This window comes from Anguilla anguilla, chromosome 13 (genome assembly GCF_013347855.1).
Source record: "Anguilla anguilla isolate fAngAng1 chromosome 13, fAngAng1.pri, whole genome shotgun sequence".
Classification (NCBI taxonomy): domain Eukaryota; kingdom Metazoa; phylum Chordata; class Actinopteri; order Anguilliformes; family Anguillidae; genus Anguilla; species Anguilla anguilla.
Genome location: NC_049213.1, coordinates 12,720,956 through 12,746,579, shown reverse-complemented (window position 1 = coordinate 12,746,579; position 25,624 = coordinate 12,720,956). Strand labels below are relative to the sequence as shown.

The 25,624-nt window shown below is 44.6% G+C and overlaps 1 protein-coding gene across 11 annotated transcripts in view; it reads right to left on the bottom strand.

Moving 5' to 3' along the window:
• LOC118210888 overlaps positions 1-25,624 on the bottom strand; it is a 51,344-nt gene that overhangs the window by 2,255 nt on the left and 23,465 nt on the right. The window contains exons 29-80 of one of the 11 annotated variants that reach the window (XM_035387377.1): positions 23,816-23,864; positions 23,268-23,357; positions 22,857-22,952; positions 22,239-22,310; positions 21,931-22,017; positions 21,604-21,750; positions 21,138-21,389; positions 20,790-20,957; positions 20,514-20,596; positions 18,442-18,490; positions 17,773-17,862; positions 17,492-17,587; positions 17,072-17,143; positions 16,766-16,852; positions 16,362-16,508; positions 15,973-16,130; positions 15,373-15,526; positions 15,075-15,242; positions 14,830-14,912; positions 14,035-14,083; positions 13,601-13,690; positions 13,320-13,415; positions 12,900-12,971; positions 12,594-12,680; positions 12,220-12,366; positions 11,831-11,988; positions 11,345-11,498; positions 11,047-11,214; positions 10,807-10,889; positions 10,022-10,070; positions 9,548-9,637; positions 9,203-9,298; positions 8,933-9,004; positions 8,560-8,646; positions 8,306-8,452; positions 7,964-8,121; positions 7,330-7,507; positions 6,976-7,136; positions 6,066-6,216; positions 5,716-5,892; positions 5,536-5,618; positions 4,963-5,011; positions 4,737-4,826; positions 4,385-4,480; positions 4,033-4,104; positions 3,757-3,843; positions 3,261-3,407; positions 2,927-3,012; positions 2,577-2,669; positions 1,892-2,023; positions 1,221-1,326; positions 687-736 (exon numbers count right to left, since the gene is read on the bottom strand). In XM_035387377.1, the coding sequence (XP_035243268.1) occupies positions 687-736; positions 1,221-1,326; positions 1,892-2,023; positions 2,577-2,669; positions 2,927-3,012; positions 3,261-3,407; positions 3,757-3,843; positions 4,033-4,104; positions 4,385-4,480; positions 4,737-4,826; positions 4,963-5,011; positions 5,536-5,618; positions 5,716-5,892; positions 6,066-6,216; positions 6,976-7,136; positions 7,330-7,507; positions 7,964-8,121; positions 8,306-8,452; positions 8,560-8,646; positions 8,933-9,004; positions 9,203-9,298; positions 9,548-9,637; positions 10,022-10,070; positions 10,807-10,889; positions 11,047-11,214; positions 11,345-11,498; positions 11,831-11,988; positions 12,220-12,366; positions 12,594-12,680; positions 12,900-12,971; positions 13,320-13,415; positions 13,601-13,690; positions 14,035-14,083; positions 14,830-14,912; positions 15,075-15,242; positions 15,373-15,526; positions 15,973-16,130; positions 16,362-16,508; positions 16,766-16,852; positions 17,072-17,143; positions 17,492-17,587; positions 17,773-17,862; positions 18,442-18,490; positions 20,514-20,596; positions 20,790-20,957; positions 21,138-21,389; positions 21,604-21,750; positions 21,931-22,017; positions 22,239-22,310; positions 22,857-22,952; positions 23,268-23,357; positions 23,816-23,864 (5,709 nt within the window). The remainder of the gene's footprint in view (positions 1-686; positions 737-1,220; positions 1,327-1,891; positions 2,024-2,576; positions 2,670-2,926; positions 3,013-3,260; positions 3,408-3,756; positions 3,844-4,032; positions 4,105-4,384; positions 4,481-4,736; positions 4,827-4,962; positions 5,012-5,535; positions 5,619-5,715; positions 5,893-6,065; positions 6,217-6,975; positions 7,137-7,329; positions 7,508-7,963; positions 8,122-8,305; positions 8,453-8,559; positions 8,647-8,932; positions 9,005-9,202; positions 9,299-9,547; positions 9,638-10,021; positions 10,071-10,806; positions 10,890-11,046; positions 11,215-11,344; positions 11,499-11,830; positions 11,989-12,219; positions 12,367-12,593; positions 12,681-12,899; positions 12,972-13,319; positions 13,416-13,600; positions 13,691-14,034; positions 14,084-14,829; positions 14,913-15,074; positions 15,243-15,372; positions 15,527-15,972; positions 16,131-16,361; positions 16,509-16,765; positions 16,853-17,071; positions 17,144-17,491; positions 17,588-17,772; positions 17,863-18,441; positions 18,491-20,513; positions 20,597-20,789; positions 20,958-21,137; positions 21,390-21,603; positions 21,751-21,930; positions 22,018-22,238; positions 22,311-22,856; positions 22,953-23,267; positions 23,358-23,815; positions 23,865-25,624) is intronic. The other 10 variants (XM_035387379.1, XM_035387378.1, XM_035387380.1 and 7 more) reach the window with 10 other exon arrangements.

Genomic DNA, 25,624 nt, shown 5'->3' with positions numbered 1-25,624 from the left:
AACAAGAGCAAAATGGAGGACATGACACACAACAAAGGCAGAAAGTGGAAAGTGATGTACAGACTTCACTTCCCCATAGTCAGCCACCTGTATCATACTGCCCCGCATATGGTCACGTGTGCCTTGCATATGTTGTCGCATGCCCTGTGTATGGCTGGTGAAAGGTCTTCCTCTGACTGACACTCTGCGCTAGCTTAGCTGTAGCCGGCAATATGTTTTTTCTCTTTGCATCACTGGTGCATAATCACTACGCTGCCTGTGTTCCTGGTACTTAAATGGGATGTTCGTCATACAGCCATAGCTCCAATATTGTGTCACAAGGGTACAGTACATGGAACAACCGCACTGCATTGACATGAGTCAGGAGTATACTTTCATCCATTTAAGACCAAAAAAAAAAAACACTCCAATCACTCCAATCCTCCAATCTGGAACGGCCAATTGTAACTGTAGGGCCGCTCTGTCTCGTCCCTGGCCCACATAGTAGCCCGCAACTCCTCCAAAATGGGTTCAGCTGCCCACCTGCAGAGCTCCCCCCACCTGGGGAAGGACTGAGTGGGTGGCGTAGACAGACAGAGGGAGCTAAATCGACCAGAGGGGATTCTGGGAGACACCACAAATTAAACTGGGCAGTCTGTGGCACAACCGGCCACTGCGAACAGGCGGTTGTATAAAGACCTACTTACCACTGTGTGACCCCCGTGGCAAGGTCAACTCGTGACAGATCTAGCTGTACCTGGAACAGAGCAGCACAAAAGGGAGTCAGACTTGTAAAGGGTTAGAGAGTAAACCACAGGTATATTTACAGCAGAGTCAGGGAAAAGGACTGTGGTCAAACAACTGCCCTCTACAGCACATTTTTGTTAACCGGATTTATTTACTGCTTTCCGTTCTTGGTCTCATCTTGGCTGCCAGCCGACATTTTGGCCCTCGACGAAATCTGAAAAACGACAGGGCAGGACGCAGAGGCGAGTGCAGGTACTTTGCTGACCGCAAGGTGTCCTCTGCTAACTCGCCTCCACGGGAGGGGAGAACGACTCGTAAACCGCGGTGTGTAAAGAAGCGGCGTTGACATTCACGCGCGTCAGAGGACGCGCTTGTCTGCGTTCTCCCAAACGACAGCGGAGGCTGTCGGAGCGAGAGCGCGTCTCAGCTTTCCCGCGGGACCGGGGAGGAAAAGGGGGCGGAGGAAAGGGAGAGGCGCGAGGGCGAGGGCCGACCTTGCCGATGACCTCTCTGTCCCGGTTCATGAAGGACACCGTGTTCTTGACAGACAAATCCAGCTGCCTGCGTCTCGCCTCCTCCAGAGAGAGAGGAAACTCAAATCTGCACGAGAGACACGCACAGCGGGAGTTCACAGAAAGAGAGAGCCAGAGTTAAGTTTCACAAAACCTCATTTGCTCACTTAAAGAGAGGAAAAAAGCACACAGGTTGGTCACATTAACACCCAAACCATCATCTTTGATAAAGACACCAGTAGAAAAAAAGAATCACACTTGGCAATGCACAGTACAAATTACATTTCAGCCCATTTTAGCCTTGGGAACACACTGCATTGATGATGCATCAAGTTCCCCAAGACGTTTCCTGCAGGCATTTCATCAGCCTGCACTGAGCAAGGCTCTACAGTGTTCCCATATTAGGAGCATTTCCTCCTGAAATTTGATGTGTGCTAACTGGAGAAATTATTTAGCAGCACTTCTACTAATTGGGATACATTAGTGTGCTCCTGAATTTTAGTGTGCTCCTAAAATTCAACTTAGGAACAAATGTGGTCCTTGGAAAAAAAAAAAAAGTTAGTGTAGAGCCCTGCTCAGTCAACTCATTACTGAGAGAAAGAGAAGGAGATCAAAATGGGAATGATCCTGTGCTTGATCCCTTGATTTCTCACCTTTCGTTGTACTCTGGGCTGACTTCTCTCTTTTTGACACTGGTCTTTCTTTTGGTGGCCTTGTGTTTGTCTGGCAACAGGATGAAGGAGACGTAGGGGTCTGAGACTTCCTTGCCTCCGGCTGCCAGATGCCTGGAGACACGGGAAGACAGAAAGATCTGCATGGCCCCTCATAGCTTCAGTACGGTCAGTCGGGTCAATTAAAACCAAGCAAAAAGATGCGCTTTGATTCATTTCCTTTTGCCGGGGAGCATCTGCAATTTTTCACTCAAATTCCATAATGTGAAATCTGCTGCATTGCACAAGCAACGGAAATCTTACTTTCTTCTGCGACCTTTAGACTGGTATAGCAATAAAATGCAGCATTAGAGACTAAATTCTGCGAGCAAGGAAATGAAACAACTATAAATGAAATCACATTAACAGCTACTAAAAAAACTGATTGGATACAGCGGCAAAATGAATGGATTCAATCCAGATTTGTCCTCAAGTTTGACTTTCAATCAAACGAGCGTGTAGCAGGCATGGATCACCCTACTGAAAAACGGCTCAGTGGAAAAAGTAAGCCTTGCATTCAATGGCATCATTTGAAATTAATTTAGTCAAATGCTGATTGAGTCCCGGTCACATGGACAGTAAAGGCCTGGCCCTGAGACGGGTCCATCTGACGCTCAGATAGACTGACCTGCAGGCGTGAACTGTGACGGCCAGCTTCTTCTCCTTGGTGAGGTAGGAGAGAGAGAGTTTTACCTGCCCCCTTTCCTCCTGTCCATCAGGCCTGTGAAAACACAGAGCAGCACAGAGGAATCAGAGTGTGTGTGTGTGTGTGTGTGTGCGCGTGTGTGTGCGTGAGCGCGTGCATGCGTGTGTGAGAGAGAGAGAGAAGAGAGGAGCAGAGACAGAGATAAAGTGTGAAGGAGAGACAGAGTAAAAGATAATGTTCTTTTTTGTAATTCTTGAAAAGGTAAGTAATTGTGTCTGCTCATCCAGTGCCGTTAGTTCCTCAGCTGGTCTCTTCCCTGGTTGGACACTGACCTGAGCCGTAGCCCCTGATTGGATGCTGCAGAACTCGCCGGGCCTCCCTGAACACCACCACTCTGCGCCATCTTAGTGTCAAGGACCTGTCACACAGGAACCATGATGACAGTCCATGTCATTACCAGTAGCAGTGCAGTCAAATGAACCAATGAAGCAATGATACACAAGTAGGAGTCATTATCCTCCAAGTCACAGTGTTGCAAAGGCATACCCTCAGTACAGAAAAGGGGAGAACTAACACACTAACACACAAATGTGTTAGCCAATATGCTTACCTATTGGCCAATTATTAATAATTCAAATAATTGTGTATATCAGTGTTTTCACACACCTTGAGTTCAGCTCTCAGCAGAATTTGACTCCCAGGTGGGACTCCATCCAGGCTCAGCCAGCGGTCCAGAACCAGGCCTGGTTCTGACAGCAGCTCTCTGACGGGCAGAACCAGAGAGCCTGTGGGCTGGTCCCCAGTGTGAGTGAGCTGGAGAGAGAGAGAGAGAGCGAGAGCGAGAGCGAGAGCGAGAGAGAGAGAATGTTAATTAGCTCAACATATGCTGTACATATTAAAGTTCAATATAATGTTTGTATCCAGCTTTAGCATGCAGTCCATGGAGCTCGTCGCTGAACCACAGTGCAATGCCTCAACCGAATGAGCCACCCAGCAGCCCCCAATATATCCCAAGTCCTAGAATCATCCTTAGAGAAACTTTGCATTCTATGGAAATTAAACTAAAATTACTAAATTAAGTACCAAGGATTTAAAATCTGCCTTGTAAATAACATTTGCTTTGGAGTGTGCATGGTGGGTTTTTATTATTTGAAAGTCTCACCTTCACAACGAGCATGTCATGTTTGGGGTCATGAACCAGGAAGTGAAAGGCCTCCTTCCACTGAGGCGAAGTGGAACGATCGCACACCTTGAAAGCAAGGAGAGCAGATGGAGCTAAATATACTGCCCTTTCCAATGATATGTCACATATTGAAAAGCATTCTTTTAGGACATGGAATTAATAAAGGTTAGGTTTCTGTTGAATTTAATAACTTACTCATAGTTGTTAAACAAAGTAACTTGTCAGTGTAGTCATGGTAACTACAACATGTCTTACCTTGGTCTTGTGGGAGGTATCCCGCAGCACAAGCTCCGCCCCCACCTTTGGCTCCTTCCCACTCTTCTTCAGCTGGACACACACACGTGAGAAAGTGAACATCATCCACTGATCACAATGAACACCACAAAATTTACACTGCAGTAGTCACCTACCCGTCACCATCTACTGAACAAGTAACACCCCAGAATGCACACTGAATTTGTACAGTCATAAACGTGAAGTTCTAAAACTGGACATATTGTTTGTGTGAAAACAAAAACCTGAACATATGAGCTTGAGGCCCAGCACCACATAATTGAACACCTGTACACAATGATAAGAGAAAGGAATTGTGGGAAGGTGGTCTCACAGGCAGGCCGTGGGCGCGGTCCATGTACACAAACAGCACAGCAGCAGAGGGTACAGCCTTGTTCACATAGGACTGCTGGGACTGGAACTGCAGGACCTGATGGTTGAGATTATAATCACATTCATAAAGACAGCATGAGGATTGGGATTAGTCACATTCATAAAAACAGCATGGGGACTGGGATTAGTCAAATTCATAAATACATCAAAGGATTGGGATTAGTCACATTCATAAAGACATCTTGAGGATTGGGATTAGTCACATTCACACAGACAGGAGGATTAATATTGAGGACTAACACTGGAACAGAAAGATGGACTCAGTAAGTGAGCAGAGTGAGGACTGGACTCACCTGTTCCAGTCGGTCAGGGTTTGATACTTTGGGCAGCCACTCCAGAACCAGGTGAACACGTCCTGACTTCACATCATTCAGAGTGAACCACTGCAACATACACACAGGAAACAGGGTAAATACACACACACACATCTATCTGAATAACATGAAAATGGTAATGAAAAAAGCCCCACATATTTTTGTTTAGTACAGAAGGAACCAAGACAGCCCCTCCCAAAATTACCTGATCAGTGTACTGGGACCTGATGATGTCACTTAGACTGACGTTAAACCTGCAAAGGCAATGATGCAAGACCATATCAAACTTGACACACTCAATGTCTCCATCAACTGTCTATCTATCTATACAGAGACACTGAATTTTACTACAACAGACCTGCCAAAATTCAGGACAGCAATATGTGTATCCTATGGACCTGTGTCAGCTATATTTTTCTATAAAAAATTTTTTTAAGTCTTCCAATATAAAACACACATTAGTTGGAAGGTAACTTGGCCTATAGTGAGTGTGTTTAGAGACAACTCATTGCAAATTGCTATATAGCAGATAACTTTCATTGACTGAAAAAAAGTTAAACGCCACCCCTTTCAGGTGAAAAACCACAAATATGTGATTAGAATGTTCTTAACTGTATGTTCTAATGCTGATGTAACAATCACCACTGGCAAATAAAACAGAGTTCTAGAACACTGACTTAGAATTTTGAAAAAAACATTCCAAAAAACCTACTCTTCAAAGGGTTAAAAGAATGAAACACTGATCCACCATTACCAAGAACGCCCAGCCCGCACCCACCTTCCAAGGAAGTCATCACTGTCCAGATCTTTATCATACAGCTCAAACTTCACCTCCTGACCTGGCAGTGGGGTCAGAACCACCTGGGAAAATTCCATAATGTTAGTATTTCAATACAACTAGCCATTAACAAGGTTAATATTAACTTCCATGCATCCATGGTGTTAAATGATACTGTACCTCATACAGCTCGTTCCAGGTGGGGTTGAGCTCCTTCTCGATCACCCGACTGCGGAAGCCCATGCCTCCAACATGTATGTTGACGTAAGGGTCGCTCTTCCCCTTCACCATGCCCCCCATAAGGTTGTCCTTGGCGACCAGATTCCGCGCCTCTAACAAGATGATCCGCAGCACCCCCTGCAGGACACACACTATTACTGCAGCCTCAATGGGCCTATGTATAATACAATTTACAACACCAAAGAATTGTGGGATATTCTGAGGCATTGTGTTAAGGGACCTGTCAACATGCTGTTCCATTGGTTAAATGCAGCTGCTTTAAACGTTAGAGAACGCATACAAACACCCACCTCCTTTGCAAAGCTGAGGACAGGACTGGTCTGTTTGGGTCGGGTTTCGGGGGGGCTGGGGACCTCACTGACCCTCCCAGGGACAATAGCCGTTTCCTCCTCATCCTCCTCGTCAGGGACAGAGACAGGGGGGTGGGGGGTGACAAGGGTTCTGGGTTTGAGAAAGAACACACTATAATTAGGGCCACCAGTTCAGCTCCCCTTATTTTCTTGCATTGTACTTCAGTACTCCGCCAGCTAAAGGTCCCAACAGCCTCTCCCCAGACGATGCACTCGTGTTTCCACGCTCAAGCATCCTCCGGGAGCCTCCCAGCTACTTCGAGGAGCAGTTAACGGGCTGGAATGTCTGTACAGATGTCAGACCTCGATTGATTTCTGGGTCAGGCGAGGACCAAGAAGATGAGGAAGGAGCAAGAGATTTTTTTTTGCTTTTTGTTTTTTTTTATTTGGGCAACCACAGCTGCTATCATGTACAATCCCCACGGAAGAGACCTACGGGATTCCGCTCTGAAACACATGATGTTTCCAGGCCGCAGACAACAGCAAAACTCACACAGTGTAGAGTCTGAGGAAGATCTTTCATATGCGGCATTGACATGCATCCGATCGACCAGTGGGGGTCACTAGAGAATGTGAAAGACAGACTCCTAACCGACTGAACCCTCCCATACCCTGGGCGATGAAATCCTCAATTGCGCGTCCTCTTAGGCAGCTACAGTACCAGCCACGGTCAGCACTGGCACGATCCAGATTCAATCCAAGACCACAGGCTTCATACATGCACCAGTGCATGGTGCCTTAGCTGAATGAGCCACACAGCAGTCCTCACACTTGTTTAAGTGTTCACCACGGACGTGAATAAATAGGGTCATTCTTTTTCTGTCCTCGAGACACACCATCCTTGACTCACCCCTGGGCTGGTCTCGCCTTGTACCATTCCTCCTCCTGACTGGCTGACAAGACCTCCTCTTTGCTTGGGAGGGTGTGGTCAGCCTCCTCTTCCGCCTCAGCAGAGGTGGTGCTGTCAGCAGCTCCCACCAGCTCCTCCCGAACCACACCGCGCTCCGCCATCTTTGCGTCCAGAGTTTGTTGTAGCATTGAAGAGTTGACACACAGAGTAGAGATAAACTGTCAGTAAGTATACGTGTGCAATGATGATTGTGTAGTCTACAGTTATTGGGCTAAATTCATTCTGTCAAGTTACTAATGGTGAAAAACAGCTGCTTTGTCACTGGACAGCACATGCACACACTATACATCTCACCTTCGTTGCAAAGCTGGGGTCAGGAGTGGTCTGTTTGGGTCGTGTTTCGGGGATGCTGGGGACCTCACTGACCCACCCAGGGGTGACCTGAGCAGCTGTTCTCTCCTCCTCCTTCTTAGGGACAGAGGCAGGAGTGTGGCGAGTGGCTGGGGCACTGGGAGGGTCCTGATCATCAGCCCTGGGTACGAGGAGGAACACACAAAGAGCAGCATCACTGAGTGTGTCAGTGACACACAGTACACTTATATTCTTTACAGTTACCAGCTGTTTTTATATGTGCTAACTTAACTAGAGGAGAAAAAATGCACTTAGTGTACACAAGGCTGAAGAAATGTAACAGGAATGGTGAAACTGCCATGAGGTGAAAGAGAAGCCAAGCCCAGAACTATGTTACATTATACATTACATTATAGGCATTTAGCTGACGCTCTTATCCAGAGCGACTTACAACAGTGTACCACTGAAGAGCACACAGAAGAATGCATGTTGGCAAACAGACAATAATTAAGATGAGAAATAATCAAATTGTGGGCATTACATCAGAGTTACATCAGGACCTCGTTCCTCACCGAGACAATATGAACTACCAACATTCCAGTCTGAAATTATGATTTAGCATGGGTCTGTGACTCACCGCTTGGTCGGCCCCGCCCTCAGCCATTCCTGCTCCTGATTGGAGGGTGAGGCCTCCTTTTTGCTTGGGAGGGTGTGCTGGGCCTCGTCTTCCTCCTCAGCGGCTCCCACCAGCTCCTCATGAAGCACGCCACGCTCCGGCATCTTTGTGTCCAGGATCTGTTACACGGCAACACACTCAGACGTACATTCTTACACTGATAAAACAGCAAGTATCCACATTATCAATTACTGTTCATGTTACAGGAAAAGTAATGGTGTGGGGAATAATCCTGTGTGTGTGTGTATATGTATGTGTGTGTATGAGTATGTATGTGTGTGTGTGTGTGTGTGTGTCACACACCTTGAGTTCAGCTCTCAGTAGAATCTGACTCTCAGGTGGGACTCCATCCAGGCTCAGCCAGCGGTCCAGAACCAGGCCTGGCTCTGACAGCAGCTCTCTGACGGGCAGAACCAGAGAGCCTGTGGGCTGGTCCTCAGTGTGAGTGAGCTGGAGAGAGCGAGAGAGAGAGAGAGAGAGCTTTTATAACTACATGTAACTAGTAAAACGTTTAAATCATAATCACAAGGCACACACATGCACACACACACACTCACCCTGACTAGAAGCACGTCCTTTTTGGGGTCATGAACCAGGAAGTAGAAGGCCTCATCCCACTGAGGAGAAGTGGAACGATCACACACCTTAAAAGATAAAGATGACAGGAGAGGAGGCACATTAGCCAGCCATTTCAGAGACTGGATCATAACCACTCTTGAACACTTACAATGCACAGCCATCTTCATTATCCATTAAGGTAGCTGGCATACTTTCACATCACACAGCAAATGAAAAACAACCTGCTTTTCACAGAACAAATGAAAACACACAGAGAGCAATCATTCAATTACTTGTCTATGTCAAGCTCACAAATTGCCACAGTTGGTCAGGACTTGCTCTGCAGAGCATGTGGAAGGGGGCGTGTCTTACCTTGGTCTTGTGGGACGTTTTCCCAACCACAAGCTCCGCCTCCACCTTTGGTTCCTTCCCACTCATCTTCAACTAAACACAAAGTGTATTATACAGTAATTAAACTTTTCATATTCCTTCAGGGACACACAAAACAGATAGACATCTTTGTGCCAAATAATAACATCAATATATGAGCACAACAATGTCATATACCTACTTACTAATACCACTGCATACATCAGTGCACAGTTATAATAAGAGAAAGGAATTGTGGGAAGGTGGTCTCACAGGCAGGCCGTGGGCGCGGTCCATGTACACAAACAGCACAGCAGCAGAGGGTACAGCCTTGTTCAGATAGGACTGCTGGGATTGGAACTGCAGGATCTGAGGGTTGGGATTATAATCACATTCATAAAGACAGCATGAGGACTGGGATTAGTCACATTCATAAAAACAGCATGAGGATGTGGATTAGACCTATTCATATAGACAGAATGAGGATTAGGATTAGCCTCATTCACACAGACAGGGTCTTGTCAATCCAAACCTGTATACTGCAGCTGAAATGACTGCTGCTAACACTGTAACAGAAAGATGGACTCAGTAAGTGAGCAGAGTGAGGACTGGACTCACCTGTTCCAGTTGGTCAGGGTTTGATACTTTAGGCAGCCACTCCAGAACCAGGTGAACACGTCCCGACTTCACATCATTCAGAGTGAACCACTGCAACACACACAGGAAACAGGGTAAATACACACACACACACACACACACACACACACACACAGGAAACAGGGTAAGTAAACACACACACACACACAGGAAACATGATAAATACACACACCCACACACAGAAAATTAGCTAAATAAGACACAACCACAAACACTACCTGAAAGTGATTATAAAAAGGCATATAATATAAAAATAAAAAAATAACTAAATATATAGCAATTATAAAGGACAGGATATAACATGCAAATACACTGAAATCACATAATTCATGTTATCCATACACACTGTCCTGCCTAATGCTATCACACACATACACACAACATGTATTCACTGAAGGCAGGCAGGCAGACAGACAGACAGACGGACAGACTCACCTGATCAACGTACTGGGAGGTGATGATGTCCTTCAGACTGACCTTAAACCTGCAAACATAATCACATCAGATTAATTCAAACCTGGTGGATACAATGCGACTGGCAAGATGATCTGTGATTGAATCAAACCTGAAAGACACAATGCAACAAACGCAAGGACTACATTTCTTGCAATCTTAGATCATTTTCAATGTACTTAACACTATATTAAATAACAATTAGGTAGACCATTGCACCCAAATACAATTATAAAAGCTCCCATATCTATCTCTGTATCTATGTGGCTGAGTGCCATTTTAATACGGTGGTCATTAGCAGCTCCAGACCAGGAACATGAAAGAGCTAATGAGTTTTTATCTGTCAGTGATAGATAAACTTAACAGATTAAACACAACCAGGTAACCTATGACCAACTGTCACTTTATACTTCAGAACCTTATAATGTCAGAACGATCACAAAACTTCCACACAACCTTGAGGTACAGAACTTGCAGCTAGTACTTCAGGTCAACATAAAATGCCAAGAGCGATTTCCTACAAAATTATTCATGACATTTTTTGCCTGTAAATGCCTGTAATGTAATGACTTTTTTTGCCTTACAAAAAGTAGCCTCTTTTGCCAGAGAACACATTGGAGAAAATGAAAGCATTAGTTACTGTACCTGAGAGATGATAGTAGCTGATTAAGGCTGGAATATGAACAGCTAATGGTACATCCCTACATGAATCTATACTATGCAGTACACAAAAACTGCTCACACAATGTCAGTACTTAAGCACTCACTTTCCCAGGAAGTCATCCTTATCCATGTCTTTATCAAACAGCTCAACCTGGACGTCCTGTCCTGGCTGTGGAGTCAGAACCACCTGGGACAATGGCGGAACATCAGTACCAACATCATCATAATAATTACCACAACAGACCAGAATTATTTCTACATTTCTAACAATAGTGCATGAGTATAGCTTTTTATGACCTAGTTATAACTACAGTAATAGCTGCAGAAATCATATTACGCTGTACCTCATACAGCTCGTTCCAGGTGGGGTTGAGGTTCTTCTCGATCACGTGACTGCGGAAGGCCACGCCCCCGACGCGTATGTTTGCGTAGGGGTCGCTCTTCCCCTTCCCCAGGAACTTGTCCTTGGCGATCAGATCCCGGGCCTCCACCAGGAGAATCCGCAGCACGCCCTGCAGGACAGACACTGTTACTACAGACTGGAAAGAGAGCCGCCCCACTTTACAAGCATCCTGGGACATTGTACTGATTAAATACAGCTGCTATAGAGCGAGATCATACCAACCACACATTGCGTCTCACCTCGGTTGCAAAGCTGGGGTCCGGAGTGGTCTGCTGGGGTCGTGTTTTGGGGGGGCTGGGGACCTCAGCAGCTGTTCCCACCTTGCCCTTCTCAAGGACAGAGGCAGGGGGGTGGGGAGCGGCCGGGGCACTGGGAGGGCCCTGTTCATTGGCCCTGGGAATGAGAAGGAACACATAAAAAGCAACATCACTGAGTGTGTCAGTGTCACACAGTACACACTTATATTCTTTACAGTTACCAGATGTTTTTTAAATATGGCAACTTAACTAGAGGAGATCAAAAAAACAGTCAAAACTTAGTGTACACAATGCTGAATAAAGTCCATGTAATAATTAAGATGAGAAATAAGCTAATTCTGGGCAAGATGTTATGTTGGAATCTTGTTCCTCTCATAGAGATCATGTGAACCACCAACAATCCAATCTGTGATTATGATTCAAATTACTGAAGAACACCGCAAATCCAAGCATGGCTTTGTGACTCACCGCTGGGTTGGCCCCGCCTTCAGCCATTCCTGCTCCTGATTGGAGGGTGAGGCCTCCTTTTTGCTTGGGAGGGTCTGCTGGGCCTCGTCTTCCTCCTCAGCGGCTCCCACCAGCTCCTCATGAAGCACGCCGCGCTCCGGCATCTTTGTGTCCAGGATCTAGTGCACAGAAACGCATTCAAACACATTCTAGCATGGCTAAAACAGCTTGTAACAGCAGTCTTGCAACCTTTCACCATAACTTTGAGAAAGCTTCAACATTCATACCAAAAGCTTAAGAGGCTGTATGCATTTACGCATAATTATGTGTGTTATGTACATGTCCTTCTGTGTGTGTGTATGTGTGTGTATGAGTATGTATGTGCGTGTGTGTGTGTGTGTGTCACACACCTTGAGTTCAGCTCTCAGCAGAATCTGACTCTCAGGTGGGACTCCATCCAGGCTCAGCCAGCGGTCCAGAACCAGGCCTGGCTCTGACAGCAGCTCTCTGACGGGAAGAACCAGAGAGCCTGTGGGCTGGTCCTCAGTGTGAGTGAGCTGGAGAGAGCAAGAGAAAGAGAGAGAGAGACAGAGAGAGGAGAAAAAGAGAGAGAGAGAAACATCATTGGACAAGCCAGAGGGGTGAAATACATGGACACAAAGTAACAATACATAATTCTGACATTTGTTTTTTAATGGTGAGTTAAGTTTTTAAGAAGTGCACTACAAAACTGTCATGCTCTCACATGCGTGTGCCTACACACACACTTTTGTCCTTCCCTCACCTTCACAATCAGTTCGTCATGTTTGGGGTCATGAACCAGGAAGTGGAATGCCTCATCCCACTGAGGAGAAGTGGAACGATCACACACCTTGAAAGGGAGAGACGTGAAATGAGCAGAGGAATATTAACCAGCCACTGCAGACAGAATCAATACCACCCTCCATCACAAACATGCCATTCACAATAAAGAACTGTGGAGATTATCGTTTTCAGTATTCACTGAATTCATTTACTCATAACAGTAGCTTCTTTACCATGGTTGGCTAGGACTCATTCTGCAAAAAGTACGGAGGTGGGCGTGTCTTACCTTGGTCTTGTGGGAGGTTCCGTCGAGCACAAGCTCCGCCTCCACTTTTGGCTCCTTCCCGCTTTTCTTCAGCTGAACTCACATACATGACAAAATTAATATCCTCTCATGTAAAGCAATGAACACCACAAATTAAACTTTTTGCATTGAATCTTCTGTCAACAATTCTGAACATGAGAGTTCAGCAAAGGAGCCAGAGATTTTCTTTCAGTTTATTGGCGGTCGTGGTTTCACATGACAATGGCACCACAAAATGAGTGCGCAGGATTGAAACTTAGCTGAAAGCTCAGCGTTACTCCATTAGGACACAAAAACATCTTCATGCCAAATAATATTCTTGAACACAAAATCTCAGTCAGCATATAGCTACACATCAGTGCACAGTTATAAGAGAAAGGAATTGTGGGAAGGTGGTCTCACAGGCAGGCCGTGGGCGCGGTCCATGTACACAAACAGCACAGCAGCAGAGGGTACAGCCTTGTTCAGATAGGACTGCTGGGACTGGAACTGCAGGACCTGAGGAGTGAGATTATAATCACATTCATAAAGACAGCATGGGGACTGGGATTAGTCACATTCATAAAAACATCTTGAGGATTGGGATTAGTCACATTCACACAGACAGGAGGATTAATACTGAGGACTAACACTGTAACAGAAAGATGGACTCAGTAAGTGAGCAGAGTGAGGACTGGACTCACCTGTTCCAGTCGGTCAGGGTCTGATACTTTGGGCAGCCACTCCAGAACCAGGTGAACACGTCCTGACTTCACATCATTCAGAGTGAACCACTGCAACACACACAGGAAACAGGGTAAATACACACACACACACACACACACACACACAGGAAACATGATAAATACACACACCCACACACAGAAAATAAGCTAAATAAGACACAACCACAAACACTACCTGAGAGTGATTATAAAAAGGCATATAATATAAAAATAAAAAAAGAACAAAATATATAGCAATTATAAAGGACAGGATATAGCATGCAAATACACTGAAATCACATAATTCATGTTATCCATACACACTGTCCTGCCTAATGCTATCACACACATACACACAACATGTATTCACTGAAGGCAGGCAGGCAGACAGACAGACAGACGGACAGACTCACCTGATCAACGTACTGGGAGGTGATGATGTCCTTCAGACTGACCTTAAACCTGCAAACACAATCACATCAGATTAATTAAAACCTGGTGGATACAATGCGACTGGCAAGATGATTTGTGATTGAATCAACCCTGAAAGGCACAATGTAACAAACGCAAGGACTACATTTCTTGCAATCTTAGATCATTTTCAATGTACTTAACACTATATTAAATACAATTAGGTATAGACCATTGCACCCAAATACAATTATAAAAGCTCACATATCTATCTCTGTATCTATGTGGCTGTGTGCCATTTTAATATGGTGGTCATTAGCAGCTCCAGACCAGGAACATGAAAGAGCTAATGAGTTTTTATCTGGCAGTGATAGATAAACTTAACGGATTAAACACAACCAGGTAACCTATGACCAACTGTCACTTTATACTTCAGAACCTTATAATGTCAGAACGATCACAAAACTTCCACACAACCTTGAGGTACAGAACTTGCAGCTAGTACTTCAGGTCAACATAAAATGCCAAGAGCGATTTCCTACAAAATTATTCATGACATTTTTTGTCTGTAAATGCCTGTAATGACTTTTTTGCCTTTCAAAAAGTAGCCTCTTTCTAAAGGAAGCATTTTGCCAGAGAACACACTGGAGAAAATGAAAGCATTAGTTACTGTACCTGAGAGATGATTGGAGCTGATTAAGTCTGGAATATGAACAGCTAATGGTACATCCCTACATGAATCTATACTATGCAGTACACGAAGACTGCTCACACAATATCAGTACTTAAGCACTCACTTTCCCAGGAAGTCATCCTTATCCACGTCTTTATCAAACAGCTCAACCTGGACATCCTGTCCTGGCTGTGGAGTCAGAACCACCTGGGACAATGGCGGAACATCAGTACCAACATCATCAAAATAATTACCACAACAGACCAGAATTATTTCTACATTTCTAACAATAGTGCATGAGTATAGCTTTTTATGACCTGGTTATAACTACAGTAATAGCTGTAGAAATCCTAGCATATTGCGCTGTACCTCATACAGCTCGTTCCAGGTGGGGTTGAGGTTCTTCTCGATCACGTGACTGCGGAAGGCCACGCCCCCGACGTGTATGTTTGCGTAGGGGTCGCTCTTCCCCTTCCCCAGGAACTTGTCCTTGGCGATCAGATCCCGGGCCTCCACCAGGAGAATCCGCAGCACGCCCTGCAGGACAGACACTGTTACTACAGACTGGAAAGAGAGCCGCCCCACTTTACAAGCATCCTGGGACATTGTACTGACTAAATACAGCTGCTATAGAGCGAGATCATACCAACCACACACTGCGTCTCACCTCGGTTGCAAAGCTGGGGTCAGGAGTGGTCTGTTGGGGTCGTGCTTTGGGGGGGCTGGGGACCTCAGCAGTTGTTCCCACCTTGCCCTTCTCAAGGACAGAGGCAGGGGGGTGGGGAGCGGCCGCGGCACTGGGAGGGCCCTGTTCATTGGCCCTGGGAACGAGAAGGAACACATAAAAAGCAACATCACTGAGTGTGTCAGTGTCACACAGTACACACTTATTTTCTTTACAGTTACCAGATGTTTTTTAAATATGGCAACTTAACTAGAGGAGATTTTAAAAAAAGTCAAAACTTAGTGTACACAATGCTGAATAAAGTCCATGTAACAGGAAATGGTGAAACTGGGGGGCATGAGGTAAAAGAGAAGTCAACCCAGCAGCAGAACTGTTACCACTGAAGAGCACATAGAAGAATGCATGTCGGCAAAGAGACTTTCACAATAATTAAGATGAGAAATAAGCTAATTCTGGGCAAGATGTTATGTTGGAATCTTGTTCCTCTCATAGAGATCATGTGAACCACCAACAATCCAATCTGTGATTATGATTCAAATTATTGAAGAACACCGCAAATCCAAGCATGGCTTTGTGACTCACCGCTGGGTTGGCCCCGCCCTCAGCCATTCCTGCTCCTGATTGGAGGGTGAGGCCTCCTTTTTGCTTGGGAGGGTCTGCTGGGCCTCGTCTTCCTCCTCAGCGGCTCCCACCAGCTCCTCACAAAGCACGCCGTGCTCCGGCATCTTTGTGTCCAGGATCTGGTGCACAGAAACGCATTCAAACACATTCTAGCATGGCTAAAACAGCTTGTAACAGCAGTCTTGCAATCTTTCACCGTAACTTTGAGAAAGCTTCAACATTCATACCAAAAGATTAAGAGGCTGTATGCATTTACGCATAATTATGTGTGTTATGTACATGTCCTTCTGTGTGTGTGTGTGTATGTGTGTGTATGAGTATGTATGTGTGTGTGTGTGTGTGTCACACACCTTGAGTTCAGCTCTCAGCAGAATCTGACTCTCAGGTGGGACTCCATCCAGCCTCAGCCAGCGGTCCAGAACCAGGCCTGGTTCTGACAGCAGCTCTCTGACGGGAAGAACCAGAGAGCCTGTGGGCTGGTCCTCAGTGTGAGTGAGCTGGAGAGAGCGAGAGAGATAGAGAGAGAGAATGAGAGAGAGAAAGAGAAAGAGAAAGAGAGAGAGAGAGGAGAAAGACAGAGAGAGAGAAACATCACTGGACAAGCCAGAGGGGTGAAATACATGGACACAAAGTAACAATACATAATTCTGACATTTGTTTTTTAATGGTGAGTTAAGTTTTTAAGAAGTGCACTACAAAACTGTCATGCTCTCACATGCGTGTGCCTACACACACACTTTTGTCCTTCCCTCACCTTCACAATCAGTTCGTCATGTTTGGGGTCATGAACCAGGAAGTGGAATGCCTCATCCCACTGAGGAGAAGTGGAACGATCACACACCTTGAAAGGGAGAGACGTGAAATGAGCAGAGGAATATTAACCAGCCACTGCAGACAGAATCAATACCACCCTCCATCACAAACATGCCATTCACAATAAAGAACTGTGGAGATTATCGTTTTCAGTATTCGCTAAATTAATTTACTCATAACAGTAGCTTCTTTACCATGGTTGGCTAGGACTCATTCTGCAAAAAGTACGGAGGTGGGCGTGTCTTACCTTGGTCTTGTGGGAGGTTCCGCCGAGCACAAGCTCCGCCTCCACTTTTGGCTCCTTCCCGCTTTTCTTCAGCTGAACTCACATACATTACAAAATTAATATCCTCTCATGTATAGCAATGAACACCACAAATTAAACTTTTTGCATTGAATCTTCTGTCAACAATTCTGAACACGAGAGTTCAGCAAAGGAGCCAGAGATTTTCTTTCAGTTTATTGGCGGTCGTGGTTTCACATGACAGTGGCACCACAAAATGAGTGCGCAGGATTGAAACTTAGCTGAAAGCTCAGCGTTACTCCATTAGGACACAAAAACATCTTCATGCCAAATAATGTTCTTGAACACAAAATCTCAGTCAGCATATAGCTACACATCAGTGCACAGTTATAAGAGAAAGGAATTGTGGGAAGGTGGTCTCACAGGCAGGCCGTGGGCGCGGTCCATGTACACAAACAGCACAGCAGCAGAGGGTACAGCCTTGTTCAGATAGGACTGCTGGGACTGGAACTGCAGGACCTGAGGAGTGAGATTATAATCACATTCATAAAGACAGCATGGGGACTGGGATTAGTCACATTCATAAAAACATCTTGAGGATTTGGATTAGTCACATTCACACAGACAGGAGGATTAATATTGAGGACTAACACTGTAACAGAAAGATGGACTCAGTAAGTGAGCAGAGTGAGGACTGGACTCACCTGTTCCAGTCGGTCAGGGTCTGATACTTTGGGCAGCCACTCCAGAACCAGGTGAACACGTCCCGACTTCACATCATTCAGAGTGAACCACTGCAACACACACACACACAGGAAACAGGGTAAACACACACAAACACACATGTTTGTATTGCTATACTTGTCAGGACATCCCATTGACTTACATTCATTCCGTAACCCCTAACCCTAACCCCAACCACTACATGCCCAACCTTAACCCTAACCTTAACCTAATTGTAACCCTAACCCTAAATCCTAACCCTAAAACAGCCTCTTGAACTTGTGGGGACCAGCAAAAGGTCCCCACCTTGCGTAATTTTCCTCATCTTTCTATCCTTGTGGGGACATTTGGTTCTCACAATGATGGTAATACATGCCCACACACACACACAGGAAACAGAGTAAATACACACACACACACACACACACACACACACACACAGAAAACATGATACATAGATACACTGCAACACAAGACAAAAATGGTACTTGTCATATTGCCCAAATCTCTCAGATTTTCACAGTGCATTGTAATGGGGTCCACCAAATTCAAAGGCAAATACACAGTACAATCCTGTATGGATGCAGTTTTCTGAATAATATATTTAAACAGCAGACAGGAAGACATACTGACAGACAGACATGCCTCACCTGATCAGTATACTGGGAAGTGATGATGTCATTCAGACTGACATTAAATCTGAAAACACAATGATATCAAGTTCAAGTCACTTATAAAAGATTCCATGTATGAAACCAGAGATACTTAGTGAGGAGATACGTCAACAGGAGCAGATACAATGGCTAACGGCATAATGCCATTCAGTAGCGCTAGCTTAGCATTTTACGACGGTTGCACTTCGCGGCTCAGGCCCTAACTTGATGAAATGAGACACCGTATTTAGTGGTCTTCTGTTGTAAATATGTTTCAGCGCTAAAAGCAGTGTCAAATGCATCATGTCAAAACTGCCTTTTTAGCTGGACAGTTGTCACACCTAATCATTCACCATACATTGAGCCAGACAAGTATTTTTCATGCATAAAGAAGAAAAATTGGAATAAAAGATTTCTAATCATTGTTAACAGAGTTCAAATAGCGACCTTAATGAAGTTCCAAATTGGCTTTCATTCATTTTTTTGCCTGGGAACAAGCTGAGTACTGCTTTGTAGCGAAATTGCTCACAATCTATAGCGCGGCCATTCACAACAAATGGAATATTTGCTAACTGCTGCTACCATTAATTTGTACAAGCATTATGGCTAATGCTAGCACCTGACCCGTCTCTGCTAAAACAGCCTGGGCTCTGTCCCGGCACGTGGCATGTTGCGAGCCGTCGCGCTGATGAAATGGTATTTTTGCCAGATATTTTGACGCGCCTGAGCGGTTTGGTAATCTCGGTGACTCGCCGTGCACCGTAGTGGGAGGGGAGCCACCGCTGGGGGTGTGTCGGACAAGACCGCACATTCTCTTTGGAATTTTCAGGTCAGACCACTCTTTTGTCATTTGCGCCATTCGCCACCCGCCTGCCCAGACCACGTCTATGGCATATGGCGCAGGCCATCAACCGGTGGACTGGCCATTTCAGGGCTTCGCCATGCAATGCGCCCACGTTTCACGGTCTATTCAAAAGGCAGTCAACAGTTTTAGCGGATTATATGTTGTCCAATTTGAATCCGATATAAATCCCAGAAGTAGGAAAATGCATTTATTGTTGTCTTTTTTCTTTTTTGATAAATGTAATTCCTGTATTTATTTCTATTTTTAATTGTTTACGGCTGTTCTCATAATGCATTGCACACCACCTGTGAAAGAACGCCTAGAGAGCAACATCGGAGTAGTATATCGTTATCCTCATCGTCCATTGCAGCGGTAGGCTACAGAAATCGGCACCACGCCCTGCGCAATGTGCAGGACTCTTAAAGGGAATGAAAAGAGGTCGTTTGATTGCCTATTAATAAATGCAAGTGCACCACACCCTCCGATACTATATTCAGTACAACCCAACCCTATTTCCAGGGGCGCCATACATTTCGTGCAGTGCAGCCCTCGCCTCTAGTCCCGAAAATACTACGGAACAGCTGGATGGTACAGTTATCCAAAATTGTATCATATCTGACAGTACATGTATGAAACACAACCACACAAAATCAAATCAAGCCTGACAGATTCAAGGAAACCAACACAATGATAAAAGATGACGCTGCATTTCACTACAACAAAACTGCCCAACAGCAGTAAAAAATTATTTTTATTTTTTTTTACATATTTACTATATGTTGGGTATTTTATGCCACTTTTTAAAATGAATCTTTTGTAGTGATCAAATGTATTTGTTCAATAATTTCAGATTATTCACTGACACTAATGACACTGACTGTGTGGAAAAAAGCAAAAATCATCCCGATAGTTAAATTCCTAAAAACCTAAATTAGCTCTACAAGAACAGTTCCGAGAGGCCAGTTTCAGTGATGGTGAAGACCATTAGTGATGGGCAGTACTTTTGCTCATGCTAAATTGTTTTCATGTCGTAATAAGAATTGCGGGTAATTCAGAAGTCAAACTGCATAATAAACCGGCTTTTAAAGGAACAGTTTATACTGTGCATTTCTTCACACCAGCATGTGCAAGAACGGACATTTTAAGTGAAAATGCATTTAGAAAACAGGCCCACACCATCACACAATTAGAAACAGTAATTCACACAACTTCACTATGCACTCACTTCCCCAGGAAGTCATCCTTATCCATGTCTTTATCAAGCAGCTCAACCTGGACGTCCTGTCCTGGCTGTGGAGTCAGAACCACCTGGAGAAACACCAGGATCTCAGTAATGTGCTAAAATTAGCCTACACGCCAAAAAACACTGGGACAAGCATTGCCAACATCTTCACCAGCATTACACCAAACCTGAATTATGTCAGCAATTCAAATGAACCTACACTAGCACAGCTCACATTAGTGCCTAGGTTAGTGCTGTAGAAATCATACTATGCTGTACCTCATACAGCTCGTTCCAGGTGGGGTTCAGGTTCTTCTCGATGACGTGACTGCGGAAGGCCACGTCCCCGACGCGTATGTTTGCGTAGGGGTCGCTCTTCCCCTTCCCCAGGAACTTGTCCTTGGCGATCAGATCCCGGGCCTCCACCAGGAGAATCCGCAGCAGCCCCTGGAGGACGGACACTGTTACTGCAGTTTGAACATACATCCACATATTTAAAGCACAAAGGTTTGTGGAATAATGAGATATTCTATACCATTCATTTAGCGACTTGTACCTGTCCTGCTCCATTGGTTAAGTACAGCTACTTTCATACTGGACAGGATGTGCACACTCTCTGCGTCTCACCTCAGTTGCAAAGCTGGGGTCTGGAGTGGTCTGTTGGGGTCGTGTTTTGGGGGGGCTGGGGACCTCAGCAGCTGTTGCCTCCTTGTCCTTCTCAGGGACAGAGACCTGCTCTCTATAGGCTGATGAGGCCGCCTCTTTCATTAGGAGGGTGTGGTCGGCCTCCTCTTCCCCCTCAGCAGAGGTGGTGCTGTCAGCGACTCCAACCAGCTCCTCCCGAACCACACCGCGCTCCGCCATCTTTGTATCCAGGATCTGGTGCACAGAAAGACAGTCACACACGTTTTAAAACTGCTAAAACAGCTTGTTTCAGCAGCAGAAAATGTGCCGTCTTGCAGCTTTTCAGCACAACTTTGAGAAAACCTCAACATTCATACTGAGGCATTAAGAAAATGTGTATGCATGCAGGGTTTGTCTGTATGTGTGTGAATACCCAGCTTGTGTGTGTGTGTGTGTGTGTGTCACACACCTTGAGTTCAGCTCTCAGCAGAATCTGACTCTCAGGTGGGACTCCATCCAGGCTCAGCCAGCGGTCCAGAACCAGGCCTGGCTCTGACAGAAGCTCTTTGACGGGCAGAACCAGAGAGCCTGTGGGCTGGTCCCCAGTGTGAGTGAGCTGAAGAGAGAGAGAGATCATTGGATAAGACACAGTGAAATGGGCAGAAACAATTTAAGAATAAGTTATTCTGAAATTTGTTTTAAATAGTGAGCTGAGTTTTTAACAAATGCACTGCGGAAAGGACTCTCTCCCTCTCATACGTGTTTGCATATACACACACTTTTGTCCTTCTCTCACCTTCACAATCAGTTCATCATGTTTGGGGTCATGAAGCAGGAAGTGGAATGCCTCATCCCACTGAGGAGAAGTGGAACGATCACACACCTTGAAAGGGAGAGACGTGAAAAGAGCAGAGGAACATTAACCAGCCACTTCAAACAGGATCAATACCACCCTCCATCACAAACATGCCATTCACAATAAAGAACTGTGGAGATCATCCCTTTCAGTATTCGCTGAATTAATTTACTCATATACATAACAATATCTTCTCTACCTTGGTTGGTTAGGACTCATTCTGCAGAATGTATGGAGGCGAGTCTTACCTTGGTCTTGTGGGAGGTTCCGCCAAGCACAAGCTCCGCCCCCACTTTTGGCTCCTTCCCGCTTTTCTTCATCTTAGTACACATACATGACAAAATTAATTTCCTTTAATAACCACCAATGAACAACCCAACATTAAACTTCTGGAAATATTTTGACTACAATCTTCCATCAATAGTGCTGTATTTAACACTTCTAGCAAAGGAGTCAGAGATGTTCTTTCAGTTTACTGACGGCCTTCGTACAACTAACATGACTTCAAGTCAATGGCACAACAGAAGCCAATAAGCTCTGGTTATTTTCTGCGTGTGTGGGCACACCCACGCACTAGAACAAGAATGGAGCCTTTACCGAATAAGCCACCCAGCAGACCCTCCACCTTCCTGTTTGATTGACAACTTATTTCACCAAAGAGGGTCCGTGATGCTGATTCAGTTTTTAACACAGACAGATGCACCCATATGTGATTATGCACGTTAAGCCAAACTACCAGGTGCCATATCAACAGGCATAACAGAATTGAATACTCCTTTTGTAAAGCACTTGGCATATCTCTAATTCCTACACAAATCAGTGCACATTTATGCTAAGAGGAAGGAATTGTGGGAAGGTGGTCTCACAGGCAGGCCGTGGGCGCGGTCCATGTACACAAACAGCACAGCAGCAGAGGGTACAGCCTTGTTCAGATAGGACTGCTGGGACTGGAACTGCAGGACCTGATGATTGAGATTATAATCGCATTCATAAAGACAGCATGAGGACTGGGATTAGTCACCTTCATAAAGACAGAATGAGGATTGGGATTAGTCACATTCACACAGACAACATGAGGACCGGGATTAATCACAGTTAGACAGAGAGCACTGGGATTAGTCCCAGTCATACAGACAACATGATGGTTGGGATTAGCCTCATTCACACAGACAGGGTCTTGTCAATCCAAACCTGTATACTGCAACTGAAATGACTGCTGCTAACACTGTAACAGAAAGATGGACTCAGTAAGTGAGCAGAGTGAGGACTGGACTCACCTGTTCCAGTCGGTCAGGGTCTGATACTTTGGGCAGCCACTCCAGAACCAGGTGAACACGTCCCGACTTCACATCATTCAGAGTGAACCACTGCAACACACACACACACACAGGAAACAGGGTAAACACACACACACACACACACACACACGCACAGAGGAAAAAGGGGAAATACACACACACACACGCACAGAGGACAAAGGGGAAATACACACACATGCACACAGGAAAAATGGGAAATACACACACACACACACACACATGCACAGGGGAAAAAGGGGAAATACATACATGCACACAGGAAAATGGGAAACACACACACACACCCACACACAGAGGAAACAGGGTAAATACATACACTGCAACACCTTTCAGACTTTCCCAATGTGCTCGGTTTTTTTCAGTCCACTGTAATGGTGTTCAACAATTCAAAGCAAATACACTCTACAATCCTATTTGGATACAATTTTCTGAAAATATATTTAAACTGCAGAGAGATAGACAAGCAGACAGATAGACAGACAGACTGACAGACAGACATGCCTCACCTGATCAGTATACTGGGAAGTGATGATGTCATTCAGACTGACATTAAATCTGAAAACACAATGATATAAGATGGAAAAGATGCTATGTGTGATACACAGTGATACAAGACTATATACAATCTGACATTAAAAGGATGAAACACTGTGAATTATATAAATTCTGACAGACTCAGCATAACAAACACAATGATACAAGGGGACGCTACATTTCGCTGAAACAAAACTGCCCAACAGCAAAAAAATGGTAATATTTACAATGTTTTGGCTGACATTTTATGGAACTTTTTAAACAGAATTTTTTCTACTAATCAAATGTATGCATTGGCGTAGGAACCGGGTGGGACGTGTCCCCCTCAATGTTTGTAAAGAATCGAATTGTCCCCCCCAACCATAACTGATCCCTCTCCCATGTAAAGCTTTCATACAATAAAGGCTTCAACAGCAATAAAATATGACTTCAAAATTATGCGGAAAGGTCTGTAACGCCTGTAAACATAATGTGAATTATTGACTCCCCTCTTCACACAGTAGCAATGGTTCACCTCCATGGCCACGAAACGTTTGAGCTTACGAAAGCACAAATGGGATATGTAGTCAACAGTTAGACGTGATTGTTCACGCCGATCATACTATGGACTTCACTTCCCATAACCCTTATAGAAATAAAAATGGTAAGAAGAAATTTTAGGATAGCGCTTCCGATTTTGCTTGTGTCCACAGTTCTGCGACAGAAACTGCGATAGATTTACCCACTAGCATCTGTCCAAAATGTAAACAAGCCAGGCAGTTTTCACCATAGACATATATACATGTATATGGTTTTCACGGTCGGGAAAACTTTTATGACAACGGCAGCTAAAGTCAGTTACTCACAGCGGTTGGAAAGAAAGGTAACGGTAATCTTATATTTGTAACGTTACCTATCAATATGCCAGCTAACGTCAATGTTGGCTAGCTAGTTGTCAATGAATGAACTATGATATCTGATAGTATGATTCGTAGCTAGCTAGTTAATAGCTGTCGGTACACTGTCTGAATGTAATGTTCACAGAACTTAGAAAACTACCTGGCGATAGCTGCACTCGGTTGCTAAGCAGGGAATTAACGTGAGTCCCCATGTTGCAGTGTTAGCATTTTAGCATTTTTAATGTTTTGTGTAACGTTATGGACACGTCTTTTAAAATTACAAGTTTGTTTTAGCTATCGATATCTCTTTTTAACGTTAGCTCCCCCTCAATATTTAGAACGCGCATTTGTCCCCCTGAATTTTGTGTTTTCCTTTACATTTCCACCATAAATTGCTGCAGAAAAGGCACAAATTGGTGCATAAAAATTCACCAGAATGCAGGAAATGAAGTGTTTGACGCCCCCCCCCCCAATGTTCAAACGAAACCTACGCCACTGAATGTATGTATCAAATCATTTCAGATATCAACTGACACTAATCAGATCTTTTCTTGTAACCAGTCATGTTATCTTAAAATTGTAATAATTTGTACAAAGCAGTCCTACACATTCCCTTCTGTTTCATTAGGCTTTGAGTTTTAAACAATGTGACCCTCAGGACAATGACACCACTTTTGGAATCAGCATTGGTGGAACAGAGGATTATGGGAACAGAACAAAAGAGGGAAGGTCTAAAATGCGAAATCAAAAACAGCAATGGCATCGAAACAAACACATTTTCTGACTGACTCTATGTAGAAAAGGGCAAAAATTGTTCATTAAAATCCTAAATGAGCCTAAATGAGCAGTTTTTGTGACAGTGAAGACAATTCATGGTGGGCATTATTTCTGCATATATAAGTG